This window comes from Alligator sinensis, unplaced genomic scaffold, assembly GCF_000455745.1.
Source record: "Alligator sinensis unplaced genomic scaffold, ASM45574v1 scaffold178_1, whole genome shotgun sequence".
Lineage (NCBI taxonomy): Eukaryota > Metazoa > Chordata > Crocodylia > Alligatoridae > Alligator > Alligator sinensis.
The window spans coordinates 1,646,875-1,673,036 of NW_005842031.1; the positions used below are offsets into that span (position 1 = coordinate 1,646,875).

Genomic DNA, 26,162 nt, shown 5'->3' on the forward strand with positions numbered 1-26,162 from the left:
GTTGCTATCACATGGCATAAGTCAGTATCCACTATTTTTGTTTTTTGAAATCCCATGCAGATGAAACATTAGCTCCCTTTCTTCCCTCACAAAAACGATGAGTGCATCCAATGAACAAAACACACAAACAGAAATGGTTGAGATGGGGATCAGTGTGGATGAGCAGGATCTTTATAATGGGGGGAGAGGCTATTACTGACAGATCTTTAACCATTGTCAGCTCTGAATCCCAGAGTTGTTCTTTCATATCACTGCTTCTTAGAGTATATCAAACAGAACTAAGGAGATAGTTTCACCCCTGTCTATAGCACTGGCGACACAATTACTGGATTATGACATCCAATTCAAATATCCATATTTCGAAAAGGGCACTGAAAAATTGGAAAGCGTTGGGAAAATCACTATAATAACAATTTTTGGTCTGATATGTGTGCCTTAAAATGAAAGAGGAAAGAGAATCAGTTTTTTGAGTTTATCAAACAGAAGGTTCAGTGGTGACCTGTAAGTACCTACATGAAAAGAAGATATCTGACACTGAAAGGCTCATCCAAGAAGTGAAGGGACCTGGAATTAGAAGCTAGACAAATTAAAAACTGGAAATATAAGGAACAAGTTTTTAACAGGGATGGCCATTATCAATTAGAAAAATTTGCCAAAGAATGTGCTAGACTCTCCAGCACTTTGCAGACTTGGCATCGCTACTGCATGTCATTCTAAAGATAGGCTGTACTTCAGTCAGAAGCCATGGCATGCATTATGCAGGAGGTCAGGTTTAATCTTCTATGAGATCTGTATAATAATTCCTTTGATATTTAAACTCAAAATAGTTCATTCTGCAGCATCCTTTTGGACCACCTGCCTAGAATTGGTGTTTACAGCCCCTTGAGTTTTTCATTGTCATTTATTACCTAGGTACATGCAAAGTCAGCCAGTTTCTTTCAAGCCTGGCTCTTCCCATAGACTTTGTAGTCCAAACTTCAGCACAATTTTCTAATCAATTCACTTGTTTAAGACAATTGGATTAAGGCAATCTTGTGCCATAGGTCAGGGGTTTTCAACCTTTTTGGATCAGTGTACCCCCGGGGCCAGACGTAGAGGGGGGGTAGGCGTGGCATGTGGCCAGATGCCGAGTGTGCGAGCTTCCCCTGCCCCCCACACCTGGCTGGGCAGGCAGCACCTCTGTGGCAGCACAGGATGGTGCGTGGCAGTGCTCCTTCCCCACCCACTTGCACAAACCCCCTAAGGCACTGTCAAGTGCCCCCAGGGGTACACACACCCCCGGTTGACAACCCCTGCCATAGGTCCATCTGGATACACAGGCTCCCAATGGCTCCACTCCTGTGAAACAGCTGAAGTCCTCTCCTACTTCTCGCTCCCCAAAAGGCAAGAGCTATGGCAAGGTGCCACTGGTACCCCTACCCCTAAGAAGTTAATTGATTTCAAATTGCGTCGTAGCTTGGACCACAAAATCTAAGGGAAGAGCCAGGCTTGAAGGAAACTGACTTGACTTTGCATGTGCCTAGGCAATAAATGACAATAAAAAACTCAACAGGCGCGTCCACACGAGCATGCATGTGCCTCTTGTGCAGCATCTCAAACCCCTTTGAGATGCTGCAAGACACTCATGTGGGAACAAAAACCGTTTCCTGCACTGCATATTTGCAGCACGGGGACAGAATTTGACACCTGGATATCCAAGTATCTAAAAATACCCTGGGAGAAAAAAAACAGGGCAGGGCATGGTCCTGGACTTTGCCCTGAGGCAACCAGAGGCTCAGTCCTCCACAGAGACACTATGGTAGCCAGCCAGAGATTCTCTATGGCTGGCTCTTTTCCCGGTGCTGAAGCATGCTGCCTGCCCCAGCTGCAGATCTGGGAGGAGCTGGGCAGGGTTATTATGCTTCAAGTAGCACAATTTGCCCCACACCAAAGTGCATGTCCGAGCATGTGCACTGAAGCAAAAAGCCCTGGCTCAAATTTGTGCTGCTTCTACTTGAGCTGCTGCAAGCACACGTGCCTGCCTGTGTGGATGCACCCAAAGAGCTGCAGCACCCATCTCCGCTGAAGAAAGATATGAGTTACAGTAACGTTCCACCAGCAGGCTGAGTATTTTGGGTGGGCAAATTAAGTCTGCTGCAGTTGTCTCCTTCTCCATGGATAGGGTTACTATACATCTGGGTATGTCCTCCTTTTTGGCCCCCTGTTCTTGTGTCTGGGTAGGTTTTTAAAATGAGAGCAAAGGTCCAGGTTTTTGCTGTTCCTCTGCTTTCCCCGGCTGACTGCTTGGGGCTGAGAGCACCGGGCAAGGTGATTGGCTTTCAGGGGTCATGTGCTCCCCACGCAGGCCCTGACAAGCCACTGCCAGCTAAACAGCCACTCTGTTTATGCCAGCTAAACAGACACTCTGTTTAGCTGGGAGTGCACGTGCTGCGTGGCCAACAGGGCTGAGGGGGGCAAGGGGCCACGGGTCGGGAGTGAGGGGCAGCAGCAGGACTGGGGGGGCAGATCATATGCTTCCCCCACCTCTCCTCCCCCCTTCCCCTGTCCCCCTCACTGGAAATGTGGTGACCCTGTGACCATGGAAGCCTCTGCTGGGATGCGGTGGAAGAGCCCCCACAGCAATGCATGTGTAAGTGATACCCTACAAAGATGGTCAGCAAGAATGAAAACAGTTTTTATTTCTTCAGAAGTTTTCCTCAACAAAATCTGAGCATCCACCACTTTCCACTTCTGTTTGAATATTTTTATTATTGAAAATGGAAACAAGAAATGGATGTTAGGGGATCAGGAATTTTCAAAAAAGAAATTGGACACAAATCCAGTTTTGATGCAAAAAACCACCCCCAAACTATTTTGACTTAACATAGAGAATGACTTTGTGGTCTGTTATAATCTACCTGATACTCCCTAGCCACTACACTTCACAGGTGGTAACAACCCTCCTGAACAGTCTTTTACACAAGCTTCTTACTTCTCTCCAGAGGCCTGAGGAAGGATACTATGATAACGGAAAGCTTGCTTATATCTATCCCAACTATGCAGTTGGTCCAATAAAAGATATCACCCACGAACATTCTTGCCTCTTGCATATTTGGATTGAAACATTTCAAACAATCCTAGTTCATGCTCCTCAGAACTCTTGTTTCAGTCTCTCTACAGACTCAAACAGATGCCACTGTGTCACTTTTGTTCAGTTCATATTTTCAAGACTCTTTGTTTATGCTGCAAGGGCTAGGAACTTATGTTTTGTTTAAAATGAACAGAGCCACTGAAATAATCCTATAACCACAGAAACCCAGAAAAGCACAGGAATTGTAAGACTTTTCCCTCACTGCTGCTCTCCTTTTGAACTATGATTTCACACCGTTTCTGATTGGATCACTTATTTATATTCTCCAAAGTTAAAGATGCCTGAACAAATTTTGCTAAAAGTTTGCCTATAAATTTATCGTTGGGTTCAAATATAGAAAAATTCAGCCTGAAAGCAGTCTGCGAAAGTAATACTAATGAGCAACTGAAAAGGGTGAGGGCCTAATAGTCAACAATAGCATTAATATAACCGGTAGTACTCACATGCTCTATAGCTAACATACTAGATTAGAAGACAGTAGCTTTTATTTTCAGCACTGTTGAATGCAAATAAGGTGTTATTGGCACCTGCAACAGTTTCTAAAATGTTCCCTGGGAATGGAATTCTTTTCTTTCTTCAGCTAATCAGGGCCATTAGCACATCATTCAGATGCAGAGCTTCCTGAAAGATAATGAAACAGGGCTGATTTTTCTTTTGTTTGCACCATCATTGTAAATCAGAACTAACTCTAATGAAGTCACTAGACTTGCATGAGGCAAGGACTGATGTGAGATTGCAACATGGACAAGCAATTCAGCATCCTACAGAAATGTGGGGTTCAGCAACACACAATTGCAATAGCAGCTTGTCTACTGTTAGAGCAAACCAAAAGGAATTCATCCTTTGTAATTTCCCATTTTTGTTGCCATATAAGCAATCCATACAAATGATGATGTGGAGTTGCTTCGGTGCTACAGTTAGTGATAAGCCACAGATAGAGAGAGAATTACAAATATATACAAACATTACAATGAAGTGCAGCTTTTGGGGAAGTCACACTCTGGTCTCTCTGTGTTTGCATGCAGTAACATAGTAGGGTGCCAAGCATATGGCCCATGGGCCAGATCTGGCCTGTGGAGGTGACTTATCCACCCTGTGGAGTGTCTCTCAGTCCAGAAGCCCCATCTCTGGATCTGACCTGCAGGGCCAGAAGTTCAGCAGCAGGATGATTGACAGCAAAGTTACTTCCTAGGGCTGCCATTACTGCTGTGTTGTCAGCACCCAGTCAGCAACTGGAGGGTGAACTCTGCTGCTGAATGTCTAGGTTGAGAACCTTGTTGGGGGCACACTTCCGTGGCAGAAAGAATGAGCAGTGATAGTGTTAATCCCCAGGGTGCCAGAGCTGCTGTGTCACCAGTGCCAGAACCTAGGGGGTTAATGCCACCATTGATTGCCCTGCTGCTGGAGATGGGCCATGTGGCCTGCAAGAGGCCCCATGGTTTGGATCTGGCCAGGGCTGACACAGGGTTGAACGTGTTTGTCACACTTGCTCCACATTCATGTACTCAGGCAAAATATAGACCCAGGCAAGTGCATCAAGCACAGTTACTTCCTGCGGTGATGCATGTTTACAAATATGGGTTTCATACTTGCAAAATATTGCAATTTATTTTTGCATATGTAACGCCATGGGCAACAATTTATAATGTCCTCCTGTGCAGCAGATAAGAGATACTGATTCCATTTGTATTGCTTTACAAGGGAGGAGGGGGACACACATCATGTAATTCATCCAAGATGCCATCTCTCAGGCTTTAGGATCCCTTGCCTCCATCATATAGTAGCAAAGGTGAAAACAGGGACATCATTTTCTCTCTTCACTTTCACTGAATCATTCACAGAGCATAATTTACAAGGCACGGGCAGCTGGGCCTCATACTCAGCTTCCTGGTCACAGGCTCCCCCACTACACTGTATCTGTATGGGCACCCTGGGCCATGGGCTCTGCTGGTACCACGGGCTGTGCTGTGCCACCCTACCCCATGAGGCAGGGGCAAGAAGTGGAAGCCGGAGGAGAGAGGGGGAGCCCTGGAGACCCCAGTTGTAGGGGAGTTGTAGTGATGGCGAAGTCACAGCTGGTTGGGAGCCAGGGGCTGCAAATTAATCCCACGAGGGTTGTTGCTGTCAGTTGGACTGCCCTGTATTACAGCATCCCGTATAACACACATTAAGCTGTAGAAACTCATGCTTTCAGCTCTAGAGTTGTCCAAGTCAGTCTGATGTGTTAGCTAATATGGCAGATGTCACATAAGCATCCACTAGTACACCAAAAAAGGAAGTGTTACTAATCTGGGACTAAGAGCCTGAGGTTAGAGGGGCAATGCAATAACCAGAGAAGGTCCTTTGTAAAGCATTTGGGATTTAGCAAGTCTCCTAAATGTTCCTTTGTACTAAATCTATACACATTTGACAACTTTTAAGATATTGGAACATACTTGCGATTTCAGTGATTCTTGCCTAAATTCTTACCTCCCTAAAAGTTTCTCTATCCCAAGGCAAAGGCATGGGAATTTGAAACAGCCAGAGACAGGTTTAATAAATCAAATAACAAAGACAGAAGCATAAATTGATACAATTAATTTATGTCTTGGTTCAAGTTATAGTGTTTCACATTTACACAGTTAATTTTCCATGAAAATCTTCCTTCTGCACCCTCATTGTTCTGCTTGATGTGCACCTGTCTCTTCCCACCTGAATTGACCTGGTGTGATTCATGATATATATTGCATAAATAGCTGGAGAATGGTGGAGAAAAAAATGTTGGCTTAATATATTTTGGAAAAAAATATTTAAATTCTGTCACAAAGCTGAAGGAAACCGCATATTCCATAATCTATCTGAAACAAGACATAACTCCCAAATTACATCGATCCAGACCACCTCTAAGAAAGCAGGTTACACACCATGATGGAATGCATACCTTGATCATGAACTGCTGCATACTTTTCCTTCATAATAACACTTTTCTAAATGGGTGAGATAAATCTGTATATCCTTGGACTCTGCTGATACTGCCAACCACTTTGCACTAGAAACTAGAAGCCATCAGTTCATTTCATAGGGTTCTGTCTGATAGCAGTGACATTATCAGATAAGTACTAGACTGCGGGACTTTCAGTCTTTTCTTAGTGAGGTGACTTACAAGTTGATTAATGAAGTGACCTAGAAGCTCAGTATCTTACCACCAGTTATCCAAAAGTGCCATTATAGCAAATGGTTATTAGATAGGTAGATTTTTGTGCATCAAGAAAAACAAAAGGGGCCCTACATGGGATGTGGCACAGGAGAAGTTAGTTATTCAAGTGGGTCCAGAGGCCAGAGAAATGCTAGAGACTCACTGCAGTCACTCATTTAGTGTTACATAGCATTGGGTGAGCTTTCTGCACAGCAAAGTTCACCTTACTATTGTAATTGGCTGCAACTAGGTCAGCAGAGTGGTGCCTGCATATGCCATCAGTGACTTGCTGCTTATCAATCAGGCTACAAATGGACATCACATTTGTCCTGAGAGAAGTCGTTTTATCCCGGGGCAAAGTGCAACTGTTTAGACATCCATTTCCAATGTTGCCGGACAAACCCTAAAAAGATTCATGGGATAAGTGGTGCTAACTGTTTGTCCCAGGACATCACAAAGTATGTCTCTGAAGGGGTGTCCTGGGATTATATTATTGAATTAATGGCAAAACAGTGGAAGTGCATTCAGCTGCTCGCTAAAACCTGATTGAAAGGGTGAAGTGTATACATGCCAATCCTGGGACCTTTCTATTCTGGGACAGGCACAGCATGTCACAGGACACATGTAACATCTGTTTCGAGTGTCAGTTTTAGGGACTGGTCCTGACCAAATCCCCCCAAATCTGGGAAAGTGTGGATTCAGATTTGAACATTACTTCCAACTGACCTCAGACTTTGGAAAAAATTGTACCCTCATGCAAACTTTCTGGCTTGGACCATTTCTAACCCATGCTGTATTTCAAAGCATAACAAATTTGAAGCTCAGCTTGCCATTTGCATCTAAGTTTGTTCCTTTTCTTATGGCAAACATTTTAGGTGAAAGTCACAGGGGTTGTTTAATTGGGTTCAGCATACAGTGTGTGCAACTAGTAGAGACCCAGGGCTCAGGGATCACTGACCCCTCCCCTGCCTGTCAGTGTCTTAGTTTGGTTTTAAATCACCCCATTCAAAGGCCACATTAGTTTCTTGGACCACCACAATATGTTTTAAGAAAGGTTTATGCCCATGGGGTGCTGTATTAGATTCCAACAGGTTACTTCATTAAACGAGCATATCAAATTTGATTGGGAGTTCTCATCAGTTTTCTGTTCCATTTAATTTTCTTTTTATACAGATGAAGAAATTACTGTTACACCCATACCCACTGACAAGCCAACTACATTACTTCACATCTACTTTATAACCACATATAATTACATAACCTCTCGGTTTATTTTCTTCCAGAACTCATGGCTCCTCATAGAATCTGTTCCGTCTGATCTAAGAGGCAGTTCTTGGCCTAAAAACTGATTTTCAAGACATTTACATGGTTTGGGTTTTTCCTATATTGAATATTCCACATTTATTAACCACAGCTTGATTCAAGCACAACAGCAGGAGTTTCACTGATAGAGTTTAGAGAGGCTGTGTTAGTGAAGGGCAAAGACAGGTCCAACACAGAAATATTCTGCATGAAGTGTCTACTTTTAATTATGCATAGCTGTTTGATTACATCTCTTTATCATGGGACAGTTCTCATATTTTCAGCCCCACCTCATAAAATCTTTCCCCAGCACATTCTGTTCCCTCTATTCCATTTCTATCTAATGATATGAACCACAATGATTTTTCTAACTAAAAATCCCTACCAACATTTACCTCCCCCCAGCCCCAGTTAAACATCCATTACTTGTAAAAAATATAGCAACTAGCACTTGAAAGTGTTTTGAATGTAGGTGCCTGACATGCAAAAATGTTCAAGGATTATCAATGGTATGAATGTGATTGCGTGGTCACATTGTTCACACTTTTATGTCCAAAGGCAGCATCCCTTAGCAAGCCTTCTTTTAAATGGTTACAATGAAAGTTGAAGGCCTAATAACCTTACATTACCTCATTTTTATGCTGGCATAACTCTCTTTAAAATAAATGAAGATGAACCAGTGTAAAACTGGAGTAATGTGGTGAAGTGGGCCATAAGTTTATTTTTAGCATCGATAAATTGTCAAATAATTTTTAAAGATATTCACAAATAAATAAAATTGACTTAATAACTGTGCATAAACAGATGTGTTTCCTTCACTCCAAGAATAGTATGTACCTTTAATTTCCACTGAAACCAACAGGAATTACAGTGGTCAGTACTTCCGTGGATCAGGGCCTGTTTTTGGAAGGCTTTTAACACAATATTTTTATCTTGGCATGTGTTGGTCCAAATTTTTGCAACCCTCCCTTACAGGAGTTATGTTTAGTTATGTGGCAATAACTACGGAAGGTCTAGCCAGTATAAGTTACAGTATTGATCTCCTTATTTGTTTGGATGATGTAGTTGTAAACTGCAGAACGGGGTCAGAAAACCTCTTTTTGTAACCAAAAAATTGGCATCCAATTGCTTGTCCAAAAAAAACCCCCAATGTCCATGAATTACTTCTTGGATGCTGTCAAACAAATATACATATATGGTGGTTTGCAGGTACAGTATCTCACACGCTTAACCAACAAGTGATAGAAGTATTGGCCAGCAGAACTGTGACCTCTTAATGGGGCTGTGTGGGAAATTGCACAAGACTTCACAAGGATTATGAAGTTCATGTTTGCCAGCATTGTCTGATTTCACTGAGTTCTGTCTGAGGTCAAGGAGAGCATTTCCCATGTGGACAGCTCTCCTTTGAGAACTGGATGCAGGTCACCCTTTCACTTCACATAGCACTGCTGAACAGAATAAAGATGAAAATTATGCTCAGGAACAACCAAACTGAACTTGTCTGGATTTCAAATCTGCAATCTCGAAGGGAAGCCCACACATTTGTATCCTTGCTGTCAGTCTCTGTTGTAGAGAATCTTTGGCCTGATTGTGCCTGATACAAGTGATGAGGTGGTGTTAGAACAGTTTGCAGTGCCAGTGCCTATGCTGTACATGCTCTGTGCATACAGAGGACTTTGTTCTTCAGGACAGTCAATCCAGAACACATTTCACTGACATTATGTTCATTTGAAAGAACTTTCTGGGGATCAATATCCCTAGATTTATACTACAATGGAAGTGGGGGTGGGGGAGGAAGCAGTGCTTAGATTAAATAACATTTTCACTAAAACAGAAAGAAGAATATTAATATCGAGGACAGTTTTTCTTAGATTGAGCCACCCAGAGTACGATGTCAAGGTCAAGCGTACAAAACCTGCTTTGTAAGACATGCTCAGGTTAGGCTGAGCAGTGCACTAATTTCCTCTGCCAGAAGAATACTGCCACATGAAAGCGACATCAGCATATAATTGAAATAATTTATTTACCACTAGAGCACCACAAAAACAGACATACAATGTGTTAAAATACAGAGTAATCGGTCACCAAAATACAACACAGCTGTTCTTAGGTTCCTTTTCGTTTTTAACCATGCCATCCATACAATTGTATTGTTTCTAAACACAAAAAATGCTGTCCTAACCCACCCGGCTAAGTGCTAAGATTCTCCCTCAGCCCCACCTTTGGGTCTGATCTTTTGAGGTGCTGAACATCTCCTGCCAAGTGCTGAATGTCCTCGGTTCCCAATGACCTCACTGAGAAAAGAGGGGATCAGCGGCTCACAGGGGGGCCTCGCAATTCAAGGCCTTTGTATCACTAAGTCCTACTTCCACCTCATTGTGAGGATTTACAGTGGACATAAGTGGTGCCCAGGCCTCATATTGACCCTCTGCAGAGGTGATTTTCACCCAGAAGGAGCTCTGCACTTTGTAGGATTGAACCCTATGTCCTTGTCAATAAAAATGGAAATACATGCCTAATAAGCCAAAAAGGAAAAGGACTTTGGAGCTTCAAAATAGAATTTTTCAAATACTATCAGTGCCTTTCTGAGGGGAAAAAATAGAAAAAAAACCCAAAACTTTAACCAATTTGTGTATAATAACCATAGGTGTTTTTCTCCAGACTTGCAAAATATATGGAAAAACCCAAACTCAAACTTCTGGCTGCATCCAGCGCATGACGAGTGTATTGGGATGAGAAGGGGTTTAGGTTGTAGCCGTGTTGGTCTAAGGACATAGGCAGACAAGGTTCCTTGGGTGAATTTGATATCTTTTATTAGACCAACCCAAATGGTTGGAGAATAGCTATTAAGCAAGCTTTCGGGTTCAAAAACCCTTCGTCAGGCTAAGGAAGCTGCAGCAGTTGGTGTGTGCTCTTCCTGGGATGAGAAGTGCATCTGATCATATCCCATTCTTTCTTTCAAATCATCAAACTAGAAAATCAGCGTTTTGGGGTATATTTAATTTAAGATAATTTCAAGCATTTCTTTTTAATGCTGCTTACTTGTGTTCCGTTCCCCTCCTTCCCTGCCAAAAAAAATATAGTGTTTGTATTGAAGTTAATAAAATAGATTAAGGCCATGTGAGACAAACACTAGCAGCTACAGTTCTTCATACCCAGAGGAATTTCTTTAATTTTACTGGATTTCTCCAATATGGCCCCTGAGAGTGTCTGTAGGATTGGACCTTAATTTGTTAAACTTCAGTTCACTAATTAAAAAAAAAAAAAGAAAGAAAAACAACAATTCATGTACCTCCTCTGCATTGAGAAAAATAGGTGGGATTAGATTATTCATAGGGCTATATTTTGGTCTCGGTAATAAATCGGGGACTCCAAATGAAATCCATGGAAGCTGTCTGTGCAAATCAAAGAGAAAGATCCCACATCTTGGGCCTGCTTCTTGATCATGTTGCTTCCATTTTACACAGGTGTTACTCCACCAACGCCAAAGGAGTTCCACTGAAGTTAACACAGTGGAAGATCAGTAACCTAATGTTTAACCATAAGGCCCAAGCCATCTTCCTGTGTTGTATGAGGGAGATGCTGTCTTCTTCCAATTACCATATTTCTTTGCATAGATTTCTAGGTCTGCCACTCAGAAGAGTTTATAATAGAAAATAAATTGAACTACTTATTTCACATGCTTTTACATACACCTGTTTAAAAATCTTTTTTTTTAATAATGTTTAGGATGCTGATATTTCTTGTTCTCTCTAGAAAATTATCAAAATTATTAGAGCCAAAGGGCATTTCGTAGGAGCCTGTTTCTTTGTTTTAAAAGATATGACAAAAACTGTTTTCCATGAAAAGGATTAAACACAATTCAGCAGAAGTCACAAATGTAGGGCCTGCCCCTGCAAATATTTTTGCACATCAAGACCCAAATGGAGCTTAATCTGCTGTCATAGGAATCAATAGCAAAACTTCTCTAGACCTCAGTGGGGACAGGATCAGCCCCACAAATCAACAATAGATCAGTCATTCATGTGCAAGAGGTCCAACACAAGACTTATACAATTGTGAAGTCCCACTCCAGTCTTGCGGGCTTCTGTGGTGCATACAGTTTGTACCAGTCCTTTACATGGTGGTAAATACTGCTTTTTAAAGGGTCTGCCTTCTGTCAATCAGACTGTGAAACCTTCTTCTATTTTTTTTTTAAATCTAGCTCCCTAACCATCTGTTGGACTGTCTTTAGCCAGTATACAAATTGGGTTTAAAACTTTGCAAATGTGGATAAACTAGGGTGGGAAAAAACAAGAATAGGTTAATCCATCCTCTTTGTAAAACAGAACAAAAAATCCCAAAGCAAATGGAGTCAGGTAGCTTATGTCATAATGATGAACAATATACAAAGCACATGTATAGCAAATATTATAAAACATGTATTTGTAGTGCAAGTCAAAATATAGGGACTCTACTCATACTGGCCAGCTGGAGGGAAGCACATGATTCTGAGTGATAAAAAAGAGCCCCAAATTCAAATTCCAACTCAAGAGAGTTGACAGTATTACAGAATACAAAAATATGGTGAAAATTTACATATTACACATAAAGTACTTAATTTTTTAATAGTTTACAATAGAGATCTACAGATATGTTTCCAATTAAGTTGGTTTGTACTACCCACCTATTGTAATACTCTAGGTATGGTTACATATACCAAAAGAACAAAAAATCCCATAGCATAGCTATACAGCAACATATTAAGGTCTGAAGATTAGACCAGTACATGTTAAATATTCCACTGGTTTACTAAACTGACATTTAAATCATTTACAGTAAAAAAAATCTTAAACACTTGTCTTTGAGACTGAAACAGAATGTCCTTTATTAGTAAATTTTCACTATTTAAAACAAGGGTTTGAGACCTTACAAGAAGCCTCCATAGGCAGCTGGCATGTAAAATATGGCAGATTTTGTCAAAAATGCAATAACTGACTTCTATTTTAATTGAACTAAACTAATTATATTTTCAGGACTTCTTGAGCTCCAGTTTCCTAAGCATTAAACATATTTCTGGCAGTTTGTTTGGTCTCCACTTTGTCCACTCCCCTTCCCCCCATCCCCCCAATGGAAATGAAATGTTCGCTGGATAGTTTTTTTGTTTTTTGTATTTTTATACACAAATAAATAATGCACTGTTAGCTCTAAAACTAAAAAAGGAATGGGTAGGATGCCTATCATGTAACAATACAGAGAGATCAAGTAAGGCACGGGACAGATACAGCAACACCACTTAATAGGATTTTCCTGTTTTTTTCCTTTCACATAGTAACACTAACAAATTCTTCCAGTGTTTATTTTTTAAAAGGTTTTTTTTTTCTTTTTTTGCTTCTTGTCTATCTCACTAACTGAGTAGATGAAATGTAAGATAAAGGCCTTCAACGTTTTGCTTCAGATGCCAGTTTAACAAAACAAAACAAACTTTCAAACAGTTCAGACTAGTACCGCTTTTTTCTTCTTTTTTTTCTTTTTTTTTTTTTTTTTTAACACTGATGAACCTAGGTTTTCTTTTTTTTTTCTTTTCTCTCTCCCTTTTTCTTTTATCCTTGGTTGTTTTTTTTAATACACACACATCATGCCATTTCAGGGGTATCTTCTAGCTGCATTTGCATGACTTCACAATCATGTTGGAAAGCTGTTCAATTTTAGGTGTTTTGCCAATGTAGTACAGGATGGTGAGGGGTTCCAAATCTTGGGATACACAGCATGGAGAGGCAGAGGCTTCTGGATTTATCGTATTATATAAACTCAGTACCTAAAAAGAGAAAGTGAAATAGTGAGATGAAGATATTAATCTTTAACTTCCAGGCCCTCCACAAACCAATGTTTTACTCAAACCTCCAGCATCAGTTGTTCCAAAGATCAAAAACCCACTGGAGTCAATGGAAAGCCTTTCATTTACTTATATTAAAAGCTATATTGCAACCGCACATAATATATCAATAAAACTTTCCAAGTAATCTTCCCCTTTTGCCAGCTCCCCATGCCTTCATCTTCACTTCCCCAATATCTTTCATTTGTATATCTGCCAGTATATGCCAAGATTCTAAAAACCTATTCCATGATGCTCACTTAGGACTGTCTATAAATAGGACACCTCATTATTTGGTATTGTTCTGAAATTGTATCACTTTGTGCATTTTTGGCACAGATCATTTGCTGTACAATGTTATTCTATGTAATTTCAGGGCCACACAATATGTATTTTATTAATTCATTAATTACAATTAGTGCTAATGCTCAGCATTCTTTAATTTGGGGGGTCTTGCATATCCTTGATATATTAAGCCCTCTACCTACATTATTAACTTCATGGGATAAAGATCTCATCCTTTCGACTGCTTAAGATCCAGTGCAAAAAATGGTGCATAACAAGCAAATAACATGCGTAACATGCTAACAAGAAAGCCTTTTGTCCTTTTTTTTTCTTTTCCCCATAAAACTTAAGTGAATGCTTTACACTTTACAATGTTTTAAAATGTCAGTAATATATAGTTAATGTCTAGAGAGAAAGGCATAATTCTTAAATCAGGTCCCAGCACGTAAATAAGAGAAGAAATTATTTTTTCAATTACTTATTTTGCCTATGAAATGATTTGATTTGAGCATGCATATTTTTTCAGGGTACAGAGGACATGAAGGTTCATTCATGGACACTATATTGAAAATTCAGTCCTCTAAATCAATGCAGAGGGAGCTGAAAGAGTGATATTTATCCTTTCAGATTTCAGGTCACTGGTTTTCAAAATGCATTAAAGAAAGGAAAGAGCCCATCAATGAACTAGCCATTCCTTTGCTTCTGCCCCATGCTGCTCCTTAGTTTAGTTCATTATTGCTGCCCTGTTATAATTAGGACGTTGACAGCGAAATTCTTGTTGGGAATCAGCAAAAGAAAAGTTTGCGGCTCTACAGTTTTCACACCGAATTAAATTCATGTGCAGAATGGTTTTCTCTAAGGGAAATATGTAGGTTACCCACTGATGATATACAGGTATTTCCAAGGATGCCATTAATGTGTTAGTTAAACACTAAGTGACCTTTTTCCTAGAGCTTCAGCAGAGCGTTTTCAGCTGAAAGACAGAAGATCTGTTCAGCACAGCAACACTAGCTACTTTATTAAGCAATCTGACTTCTTGGGTTGCTGTCCAAACCACATATTTGTGACCATGACAGTTATTCTTCCTTGTTCCTTGAAAAACAAGTGCTGCTCCAAACTGCATACTACTAATGTGTATCATTGATGGAATTTATGTTCCTCTTTTGCAGCTGGGTCTTGTTGACATCACTGGTACACTATTGACAAGCCTGCCACCTACATAAAGAACATCTATACCAAATTGCTGGTGTCCAGCAATAGATGAAAACAGGATTATATTTTTTCTCATACTAGAAGAAAAGTATTATTTAATGTGCTGATACCAAACAGCCAATGCCAATTTGATAGGTTAAAGAAGGCTTGAGGAACAGGAGCCATTGTGCTTAGTGTGAATCCAGATGCTGACCACAGTGCTCCAGATCCACCAATTTGCAAAGAAGTTCCATTTTTAAAATTCTTCTGGAATTTGCAAGTAGATCAAAAGAGGGAATACAATCTTCTTTGATCATTTTTCATTGAACTTGCCAAATTAATGAAGTAACAGATCTATACAACATTGGAAGCCAAAGTCCACTATAGACCAGGCAAAGTTCAGGAAGTGGCAGTCTAAGATATCTTCCCCTGTCTTGTGGGAAGAAAAAAAGAAAAGCCTTAGCAGAAGGACTGCAGAAGGCTTTCAACACTAATATATACTAGCTTCTGAAAAATATGGGGTTAGGCTTATCTTGTTAGCTGGACTAGGGGCCAGGCTCAGGCACTCTCTTCTTGGTAAGTGTGGAATATGTGTAACAGGTCATTTTCACTTTAAGTTATTAAAATAATAAGTACCTCACCCAATGAAAGTTTTTGACATTTAATGGTGAAAACAGCTCTGGAAATACCATTCAACATTCCCCTCCCCCTCCTCCCCTTGTTCTAAACACAGGTACTCTAATTTAAAATCTAAAGTGTCAAAAGGTAGATCTTACTCTGCTGTGCTGAGTATCAGAGCTCCATAAATATGGGCAGGCTCCTGCACAGAAATTAGCATGATACCCTTTGGGTTCATGAATCCATTTCCAGCCAAGATCCCTCTTGAAGTCAATATAAAGTGGACGCAAGCAGCAATTATCCTGCACATTTCTGGAAATAAAAAGAAACACAAATGTATCAGTCCATCCCAGAAGCAGAGGGGACAAAATCCATACGATTGCTTTCTGCTTTGCAACCTCAGAGTCCCAACAGGACTTAAGCCATGACTTCAATTCTGAGTACCAAGGGCAAGATTCTCACCCCATAAAGTCAGTGGGAGATTTCAAAGTCTTTCCCTCAGATATCTCTCTACTAATGTGTTCCCTGATTTGAAATATAAGGAGCAAGTACTAATTTAATTACCACACTATGTCAAAGCAGAGACATATTTTTTGAGAAACTAATCTACAGTTTCGACCTGTACCGAACTAAAAGTGTTTGGAAGATGTAAGATTTTATGGAAACGGGGAAATGTGAAAAAATAAGCAACTTCCATGTCACAAGAATCATTGTGACCAAGTAATTCTTTATCCCATGAGACACTGACCAAATCTTCAGTCATGGGATACAGAAAGAAAGATGGCTACTTGGCAACCAGGTTACAACTAGAATCAGATGCTTAGTCACAATGATTCTTTTCACATACGCAGAGCTAACTGTTTGCCAGGTTTAGAATCAAGATGGATTTTTTTCCTCAGGTCATACTCTAGGGACCTTGCCAGGGTGACTACCATCTGGGCTTGGATCAAGTAAACCATAGATGGATGATCTTTTGCCTTTGATTATGCAACTGGTAGTGTTGCTCATGAAGTAATGAGCAACTTTCATTAACTTCAAAGGGAATGGTGAGCGTTCAATCAGTGTAAGGTAAGGTTTTCACGTGCACATAGACCTGTCAATTTTAATTGCCACCAACACAATATAGCTGTGAATGAGGGACAGAGTTTTGGGCTAGCACCTAGTAAAAAAGAAATGTCAAATCATGTTGTAAACAACCAAGTTACACTTTAAAGGGTTTAGACTTATATGAATACATATTTACATATATAAACATATATATGCATGCATATATACATTAGTATTTGTATTTACCTAAAACAATAGGCAGCATCTAGAGCACGCTTCTTCCGCCGACTGGGCTGTTGCGACTCAAGTCTGTAGGAGGGTAATAACATTAGCAGAAGATGTGGGGTCTTCCCACTGTATTTTTTCTTATTGGACTTTAAAGCTTTCACATCACCACTGGAATATGTGTAGGAGTCATCAATACCTTCAAAAAATACATTTTGGTGATAAACATTATGTTGTTTTTTCTACACAAATTATATAAACCATCTCTTTAAAAACCCGCATCTCTTAGAAAATAGGTGATGATGACATCACCTGAATATGTCATGGGGGGAAAAAATCCTAGTCTGAGATCTGCCCAATAACACATTTATGTGTTATTGGTCACATAAATATATGTGACCAATATAATAATGACCAGTATATATAAATATATATATACCATTGGTATATGGTCTTCTTGCTTGATATCATATTGGATCCCCAAATTATTGCCCATCTAAATGACCTGACAGTGTAATTAATGGAACCGTAGAAATAAGTTAGAGAATGATCATTTAGTGATTTTAATGACCAAAGAGATAATGCTTTTGTTGCTTTTCTTTAGAGACTATTGCATACCTCCTCTCACAGACTGGTAATTTTTAAAGGACAGAAGGTACCCTTAGGTCTGTTCTTGATATTTAATCCACATTTTCCTTAATTAATCTCTTTATCCCCATTTTGCGCTATTATACCACATAGGAAAGTTCTTCTTCCTCCTCATATTTACACCTCTTCAAATGCTTGTAAATACTCTTATCTCCCACCGTCTTCCTTTTCATTACCCAATATGGATCATTTCCTTTTACTGATTTTCCTTCATGAAATCAAATTCTTTTGGCCCCTTAATTTGCACCTGATAATAAAAATTCTGAAATCCTCCAAGAACAGATTTATTAAAGTATAATATTCTCTTGGAAGCCTTTCAAAATTAATTTAAAATCACTATGAATCTTTTTACTCTGGCAACACATTAATACAAAGGACCACAGCTATTACAACTTTCTTGAACTACACTTGCTCATATTATGCTTTTAGTGAGGAATCTTTAAAATTAACTGCCCTGCCTTATTTAATGTTTTCAAAATTATTTTTTTCCTTGTACCTTTTTATGACTACAATGATCAATAACTGCACTTGAAAATTGGACTTTATAATATAAAGGATACCATTTTTTAAACATGTGATAAATACTTCTAAAGTCTTTTAATTACTATAAACAATACAGGAAGCTACTTAGAATGAAATTTGAAACCAGTGATACAGGAGTTAAAATTATAATACTTGAAAAGGAATAAGGCACAGATCCCATTATAACAAGTGGGACAAATCTTCAATTGGTGTATCTGGACAAATGAGAATTAACAAATACTAAAGAGGGAAACATTTGGTTTGGCTCAAAAATCTTTAAACATGATCTACAGGCCCTTATTTTTAGTAAAAAAAGCAAACAAACCCCACAGTTCATTATGATACTGAAACCTCAGGGGCTTGAAAAACCAGAGCAAGCACAGTTCTGTCTCACCCCTGTTTGAAGGTTATCTAATTACAGTGCCTATTAAGTAACTTGAGTATGCAAACACATACACGCACACATGCAAACACACACACATGTACTGGTATTACTCAGCTTTTGATAGTTCTAACCCCAGTAATTAATTTTATATCCATAATTGGTTAAAAAACCCATGTGAAATCAATATGATTCTTTGTGTGAACGATACTATGATGCTTCACAAGATCAACTATTCTTAAGTGATGCAGGTCTACGGACTTCCACTGAGAATCAGACAAATTATATTGGACTGCAGGAAGAATTAGGCAATTTCTGTCCCTAGGACTCACAATAAGTCATTGCTATTCTGTGCACTTAATTCAGTTCTTTAAAATAAAAATGGACTACTGTCAGATTTAAAGAACGCTGACATGTTATCTGGGAGCATGAAGATCCATTAGTATTGCTCAAATAACTGGTATTCATAAATTGTGGGATTTGGTACAGCATTACATCATTTGCAGAATCGTCACCATTCTAAAACAACCACTTGAGATCAGTCAAACTGTTTGGTGTCCCAGCACTCTTTATGTCTTGTGAGTGGCTCTTTTGGGAATGTTGCCCTTCAAAGTCAAGATGATATATTTCTCATTTGTTGGAGGAAGTTGGCAAGCAGAACAGTTGGCTATTGCCTTGTCTGTACTAGAAAAATTTGCCATGCTAAGAACTTCTTGTCCCTCTCGCACACTTGTAAAACACATTATGTTCACATAGACATGCTGCAAAAACAATTCATATGTATGCCAAATACCATCTAGATTAGATTAGATTTACCTACAGCAGGGCTAAAAACTATCTAGCTTGAATTCTCAAAGCGGCACCATTTTAATGCCAGTGGGCGTATCTACAAGAGATGCTACGCTGCCGTAGTGATGAGCTATGGTGATGTAGCATTGGCAGGCAAGAACCATGACACCACCACTACTGCGCAGTAGCAACAAACTATGACATGGTAGTTTGTTGTTACTAGGCAGAAGGGTTGGAAACGACATGTGCAGTGACGGGACTGTGCAGTACCAGTGGTTTCTGCACAGTCATTTATTACTTGCTAAGTAGCAACTGCATAGTCGGCTGCACGTCTAGATGCAGTCAGCGTGAACAACTAAATTTTAGACTGCAACTGTTCAGAGTCTTCTCACTTATTGTCCCATACTGCACTGGTGACCTCTCAAGATCTCCTAGAATTCAATATTTTTTGGAACCTGTGCTATGAACTCAAAGAGAGATACTAATAGAGCTTTGGGTCTAAAATGCTAGGCTAGGAGTGGATAAACTGAACCATTTGTGCTCATATCAATGTCATCTTACTAGTTCAGTTTTGGACCAGGTCAACTGACATGGTTTGCAAATATGTCCTTAACATCATCTTTTCCCATCAATATGGAGACAAGGCTTTGTAGTTCTTCATCAAGCTCTAAAATCAGCTAAGTTTTAAATATTTTATAGACCGTTAAAAAGTTAATTTTTCCATCTTTAATTAGCAAATATCACAGTCGTTTGTGCAGAAAAACAATACATTATTCTTGTTACCTGCAAATCTTGCTTCAAGCTCTTCACTTTTATTCGGGATGATATAATTATTTGAAGGCACAAAGGTGCAGCATGGACAGTGTAAACTTATCTTAAATCCAAGATTCCTGTCTGCAAAACATGAAAGGAAAGAGAATTATTTTCACACACAGTATGAACCTGAAAAAATTCAGAGGTAATGAAAAAATAGATGAGATAGGAAGATGAAGGGGAAGAGCATTAGTCATCACCTCTGTGATGGAGCCATTCGTGTACAGCATCAGTGACATCAAAAGATAGCCATTCCCCTTCAGCTCTTGTTTTAACTACCTTGCTATCAATGTAGCGCTGTCCTGGTGATGGCAATTCTTTGGATTTAACAACCTGAAAGAAATAACAGTTGAGTCAAGATGGTCTGTAGGTTACAATTTATCAAATTGGCCAACCTAAAAGAAGTGATATGTAAACAAATAATCACAACAATCTACACATATACATTAAAGATACATATTTGGGTATTCTGCCAAATACTCAAATATATACTAACTATCTTATCCTACACCAATGAAAGCTTTAGCAAGTGATTTCAGTGTGCACAAAAATCGTGGACTAATTCATTTTACTATTGCAATCAAAGTAAAATTAAAGGTATTTTTCCAACTGTGCTTTCTATTGTTTGTTTCAGAACAAATGGTACAAATGATTTTTAAACAGTCTAGTTATTCCATAGCTCTCTGCTGTCTTGCTAGCATTCAGTCATGTCCCTAGCTCGACTGATCTAGCTTCTAATATACCAGATGCTTCAAAAATGGATGATGAATTACTATTGTCACATGTAGCCTTACACAGAATTTTTTCACAGGCACATGGGAAAGCATTAAAGCAATCAGCTTATTTTCTGAAGCAAAGGGATTGTCTTCTATATCATTTTCTAAGGGAAATCATACAGAAATGAGAGGAACAAAATCCTCTCCTACACTAGAATACTGGAGAAGTGGTGGAGCAATCAGATAAACTCCAACACTAAATGGAGTTAAAGAGGGTATTCTACCAATGGTCATACTATGTATGTTGGATAAATCAACCACATATACACCTGATCCTGAAGGAAAGCCTGTTGGTGCTTTGTACACTGACATACACTGTGCAAAGTAGTTCTTCTGAACATAAAAATGCCTTGCTAGTGCTGCCAGTGTCTACTCTGACTTCAGCTTACTGGCCAAATGAACGTTAATCACATATTTATAGCTTTCTGGGAGAAGATGCAACTCGAACAGCTCATTTTTATGGGAGCAGTCACATAAACCATTGCAAATCCCAGTTGCGTATGTGTTGTTTTTGTATTAGAGTGTTTTTTGTCAGCTAAGATTTATCAACTCACTTTCAAGGCATAAGCACAACATTTCTCATCAGGAATATTCTTTTTTTATGCAAAGAAGACACAGCAGCACCTTTTTGGATTCTCAAGTACAATTTCTCCATTAAATAATCACTTTAGTACATAAAAGCAAACATTCTCACTCTGTCTAGGAATAAATTGTTGGACCTCTGGCTAGCTATAACTGGATTCCAGTTTTCTGGCATTAACTCGTTGATAGTCTTACGATGCAGAGAGCTGGGATTCCATGGCATGTTAAATACACTCTAATCAAGAATTAACAATAACATCACTTTGGCACTGCAGATATGCCACCTCCATGAGTCTGCAATATTTGTTTACAGGCCAAATCATCTCTAAATGAGTAACTAACAGATATATCCCATTCTTCCCTCCTATGTTTGCAATCAAGCCCACCGTCAAATCTTTGAGAAAGCTCTGCTGCTATATATACAGCAAATGGTACAACTGAAAAAAAACAAGTATGAAAACATGCCATGTGATTAAAATAGATTCTTTATGGTGAAAGTTGGGAGATCTTGCCCCAGATAAACTTTCCTTACAGCATGTATCATAACTAGATTTAGATCTCTCTGCTGTTAAATCAGATCTTATGCAGACATTGAACTTCTGATAAGCAGCTTTAATTCCAAGGAAGAATCACATTTTCTTGCAGGGCCAGATAAGCACCAAAGGGCTAGGAGAACAGGGAAACACAAGATGTTTTTAAGTCAATAAGTGCATTTTGAGAAGGGGTGAACTCAATGGAAATTGAGGGCACTGGGCACCTATCAGGTTTGGGGCCTCTTTTTTATGATGGATTCTTTAAACAAAGTATTGATAAACTTATTAATAAGAGAGAAGAAAGGAAGCAAAGGAACACCCATTCTTTAACAGTGCCACAGGGGTTAAGGGAATCAGCATTGGCTGCTGAGAAAATCCCACAGACACACAAATATAACGTAGAATTCCCTTTTATCTTTATGGGGTCAAGTCAAATGTTTCTGAGAAAGCAACAGAGCTGTTGTACTGCATGGATGAGTCTCAGAAAAAAAGAGAGAGGGCCTAGCATTCCATCTCACTTCCTTTTCTCTGAGCAATCACACCTTCTAAACGCACCCACATACCACACATTTCACATCAGGGTGGCTCTTCCATATCGCTCATCACATGAACCTAAGATACATAACATGGGCAAGAAGTGATCTCCTCGTGCACACAGATGTAATATGGTGGGTCTGAGATAGATTCAGCAGGGCTGTGGAAGCACAGAAGGGACTGGACTCAACCAAATTGATCTCATAAAAGCATGCCTTCCTGCCCTTTTTCTTCCCATCCTTTCCCCATGACATTCTGTTGGCTAGAGGAATGCTGTGAAAGGCACGGGTCAGAGACTGTCAGCATGTACCAGCAATGAGAAACAGTGTGTGCTTCATTCAGTTGGCGTATGCACAGTGCATAGAATGCTCTACAAACGGAAAGTATTAAAAGCATGTCCTTGTGTGGAAACAGTAGAGCAGGACTGATTTAGTGCATGTTATAAGGGTATGAGTTATATGACCATGATTACAGTATTTGAATAGGAAATATAGCTCCATGTTGCATTTACAACATACAGAGGAAAAGGAGAAAGCAATGCCGCTTCAGACTGGGTTATAAAATCACGTACTAGGCAGTACCTAGCTAACCCTATGTAGTCACTATCATAGGTTAAACCCTTGGACTCAAGTGATACTCAAAGAGAGTTTGCTAAGCACTATGGTCCTACATTAAACATAACCGGTGAATCTGATTGTGTTCCTCACTTCCCTCAAGGCTGAGATTAGGATGACCAATCCTATTTTTGTTTGCAAGACAATGGGTGTAGCCCAAGGAGATAGTCAAGTGCTAAATTGAGCAGTTGTAGTCTATTTAACTGTTCCTATAGTTTCATCTGGTTAAAGCATTCTTCACTTCCTTTCTTACATTACAATATGGTACAGTATGTTGCTGGGCACTGTGAAGCAGCCAGTGTCACTCCATCCCTGTAGTAAAGGAAGCTATATCTCTTTTGAGATAGCGCTTTGCAATAGGAGTATGCCAAACAGCCTGCATTTGATTTGGATTCGGCCCAAACTGGGGACAGTGATTCGATTAATTGATTTGGATCACTGTCCCTGGTTTAATTTGGCCGAATCCAAGCTGAAGATTCAATGCTGATTTGGAAAAATCAGTGATTAGGCCATAGACACGGCTTTAAATGTTTTTTCTACATACCACAAGGTAGAAGGCGCAGCTCATGAACGCTGCAATGCTGGGGTGGATGAAGCATCCCACAGGAGCATGGGGGCGCCCTCCATGTGCTTGGAGGCAAACTCAGAAGTGGACCAGAAGTACTTTCAGTCCAATTCTGGGTCCACTCCTGAGTGCGCGGCCCTGTCCCGTCCCCCCCCACATCCGCCCTGGCTCAGCGACTGACCTCAGATGCCCCCCCAGACCCAGGAGGCACCAGTCGCTGGGCCGGGGGTGCCTGGGCTCGGTGGCGGACCCAGAAGTGGACCAGAAGTGCTTCTGGTCCATTTCTGGGTCTGCTGCCGAATGCAATGGGGAGCCTCCTACACTCCCATGGGATGCTCCATGCACCCCAGCATCTCTGCATTCATAAGCCACCTGCTACCTTGAGGTATGTAGAAAAAAACATATAAAGCTGTGTCTATAGCCAAATCGCCAAATCTTTCCAAATCAATTTGGAGGGTCTCAATTCGATTTGGAGAGATTAAAGGGTCTCCTGATTCGATTAGGAGATTCAGCCACCAAATCGGGCCAAATCTTTGCCGAATCGAATCAGAGACCGAAGCTTCGCACAGCCCTACTTTGCAATACTTAAAGATGACAGCTGTACATGTAGTATGCATTACTATGTATATGTGTAATAAGATAGCAATGGGAAAAAGAAGTCAAAAGAGTCATTTGGAGCCCAAACTATGTTTGTTGTTTTTGTGCATTATCATCTGCATGTAAAAGTGACAGATTCCAGTCATGTGCATAAGTGCATAATTGGAATTCATTTCAAGCCAATCCATTCCAATTCATGCAGATGTCTACCATGCAATCCACATCTACTAGTGCACTTCCAATCACCTGCACATACAGGTAGTTGAAGATGCATAAAAAGCGCACGCGTGCACTCACACACACACACACACATATGGTTATGTACTACTTCATCCAATCATAGGGAAAGCTCTGAAACTCCAATCCAGGGTGTGTAAATCTAGAGGGTGAATTTTGTAAAAATATCTACACTTACCACGATGCAAGTAGGGATGATGTTCAAATAAAAAAAATGCATAAAACTAGGCTTTGAAGGGACCTAAGAAGGTCACCAATCACCCCTGCTCAAGTACATAAGAGCCTTCTTCGGTTCAGCTGGGGGGAATCAGACAGCAATGGGATCTTTTAAAAAGGCAGTGAAAACTAAGAGCTAACATTTTCTGAGGGGTGTCTTGAATTTCTCTAGGAGTACCTTGGGTATTAAAAGATTGAGAACCACTGACATAAATGGTCTCTTGCCCCACTGCACATGATTTATATGATGTATGCTCATACACTGTCAGCACTCCGTGAAAGAAACACAGATGCTTTGTACTTAATTTGCAGTGAAGGGCTCATGAAGTAGTACAGACAGAAACAATAGCTAGCGTAGTTTGGATCAGTAGAGAACATAACACACATTTGCTTTTTGGTGGTGGGGGACAAATCTTAGACTGGGGTCTGCCATTTTTAAACCAATCTATGCATGCCAAACTTCTGTTCTGTTACAGGTATAGACTGATTTTGTGTGCTGAACTTCTGTTACGTTATGGGCATCGACTGGCTTCTGCTTACTTATAGCAGTAAAAGTGTAATGTCTATACCTGGCCAAACAGAGGTCCTTATCTGCCTGCAACTGTCAAGCATGCTTCGTGAACCTTATTTTCACGGTGATGAGGACTCACAGTAGACCCAGTGAATCCCCTGGGATTACTCATATGAATTACTCATAGATGCATACTCACAAATACCAGTAAAGAGTTCCACTTTTTGCTCCTTTGCAGGTTATAAGAGCATAATTTCCTGCCTTCACAGATTATACCCAAAGCATTTAAAAACAAATGGCAGTTGCACAGTTCACCTACTACTTGTCTACCAGTCCACAGCTATCATACCTTAGACCAAAATCTTTTGGTTGTACCGACAACCCTAATTTTCCCTAGTATTCTTATACCATTTTCCCTCTCACCTAATCCTGTACTCTACTAATCCTAAAAAAGGCTTCAGGCAAAATTTCAATGAACCCTGAAATTTTTAAAAAGTGTGGGTTCTCTGCTCAACAAGCGTGGGTTTATATTTAAATCTCCACATCCATCATGAAGTGACTAGGCGCTTCTAAGAACCTAGACCTAGGACCCAATCAGTCATGAAGAACAGACAGGTTATTAAATGGAGTAATGGGTTAACATTTGATCATAAATAGAAATCAGAAGAAACTAGATATTTCTGGAGCAGACCACGTTCTCAATTGACGTTGCAGCCTGTTAGGCTTTATTTTTATAAAAGTCATAGTTAATTATAACAGTAAGGAAAACAAGTCATTTGTTTGCAAGCGTTATTAAACTCTCGGGGAAAAAAACCTTCTTGTGTGCATGTGTATCCATGTGTGGGTGTGTGTGGATACACATCTCTAGTTCCAAGAGAACACTGCATTTTTCAGTAAATAACAAAAAAGAAACAGATCAGACACTGGTACAAAAATTAAGAGGTGAGGACTGTTTAATTCTGTGTTTTCTAAAACACAGTACATTTAACTTACTGTGTAGTTATTGGCAATAAACA

The 26,162-nt window shown here is 39.8% G+C and overlaps 1 protein-coding gene across 1 annotated transcript in view; it reads right to left on the minus strand.

Moving 5' to 3' along the window:
* Positions 1-9,611: 9,611 nt before the first annotated feature.
* TGFB2 (transforming growth factor beta 2) overlaps positions 9,612-26,162 on the minus strand; it is an 81,137-nt gene continuing 64,586 nt past the window's right edge. Inside the window, exons 3-7 of the mRNA XM_006022345.2 lie at positions 20,182-20,314; positions 19,952-20,062; positions 16,849-17,026; positions 15,714-15,867; positions 9,612-13,404 (exon numbers count right to left, since the gene is read on the minus strand). Of these exons, the coding sequence (XP_006022407.1) occupies positions 13,246-13,404; positions 15,714-15,867; positions 16,849-17,026; positions 19,952-20,062; positions 20,182-20,314 (735 nt within the window). The 3' untranslated portion in view covers positions 9,612-13,245. The remainder of the gene's footprint in view (positions 13,405-15,713; positions 15,868-16,848; positions 17,027-19,951; positions 20,063-20,181; positions 20,315-26,162) is intronic.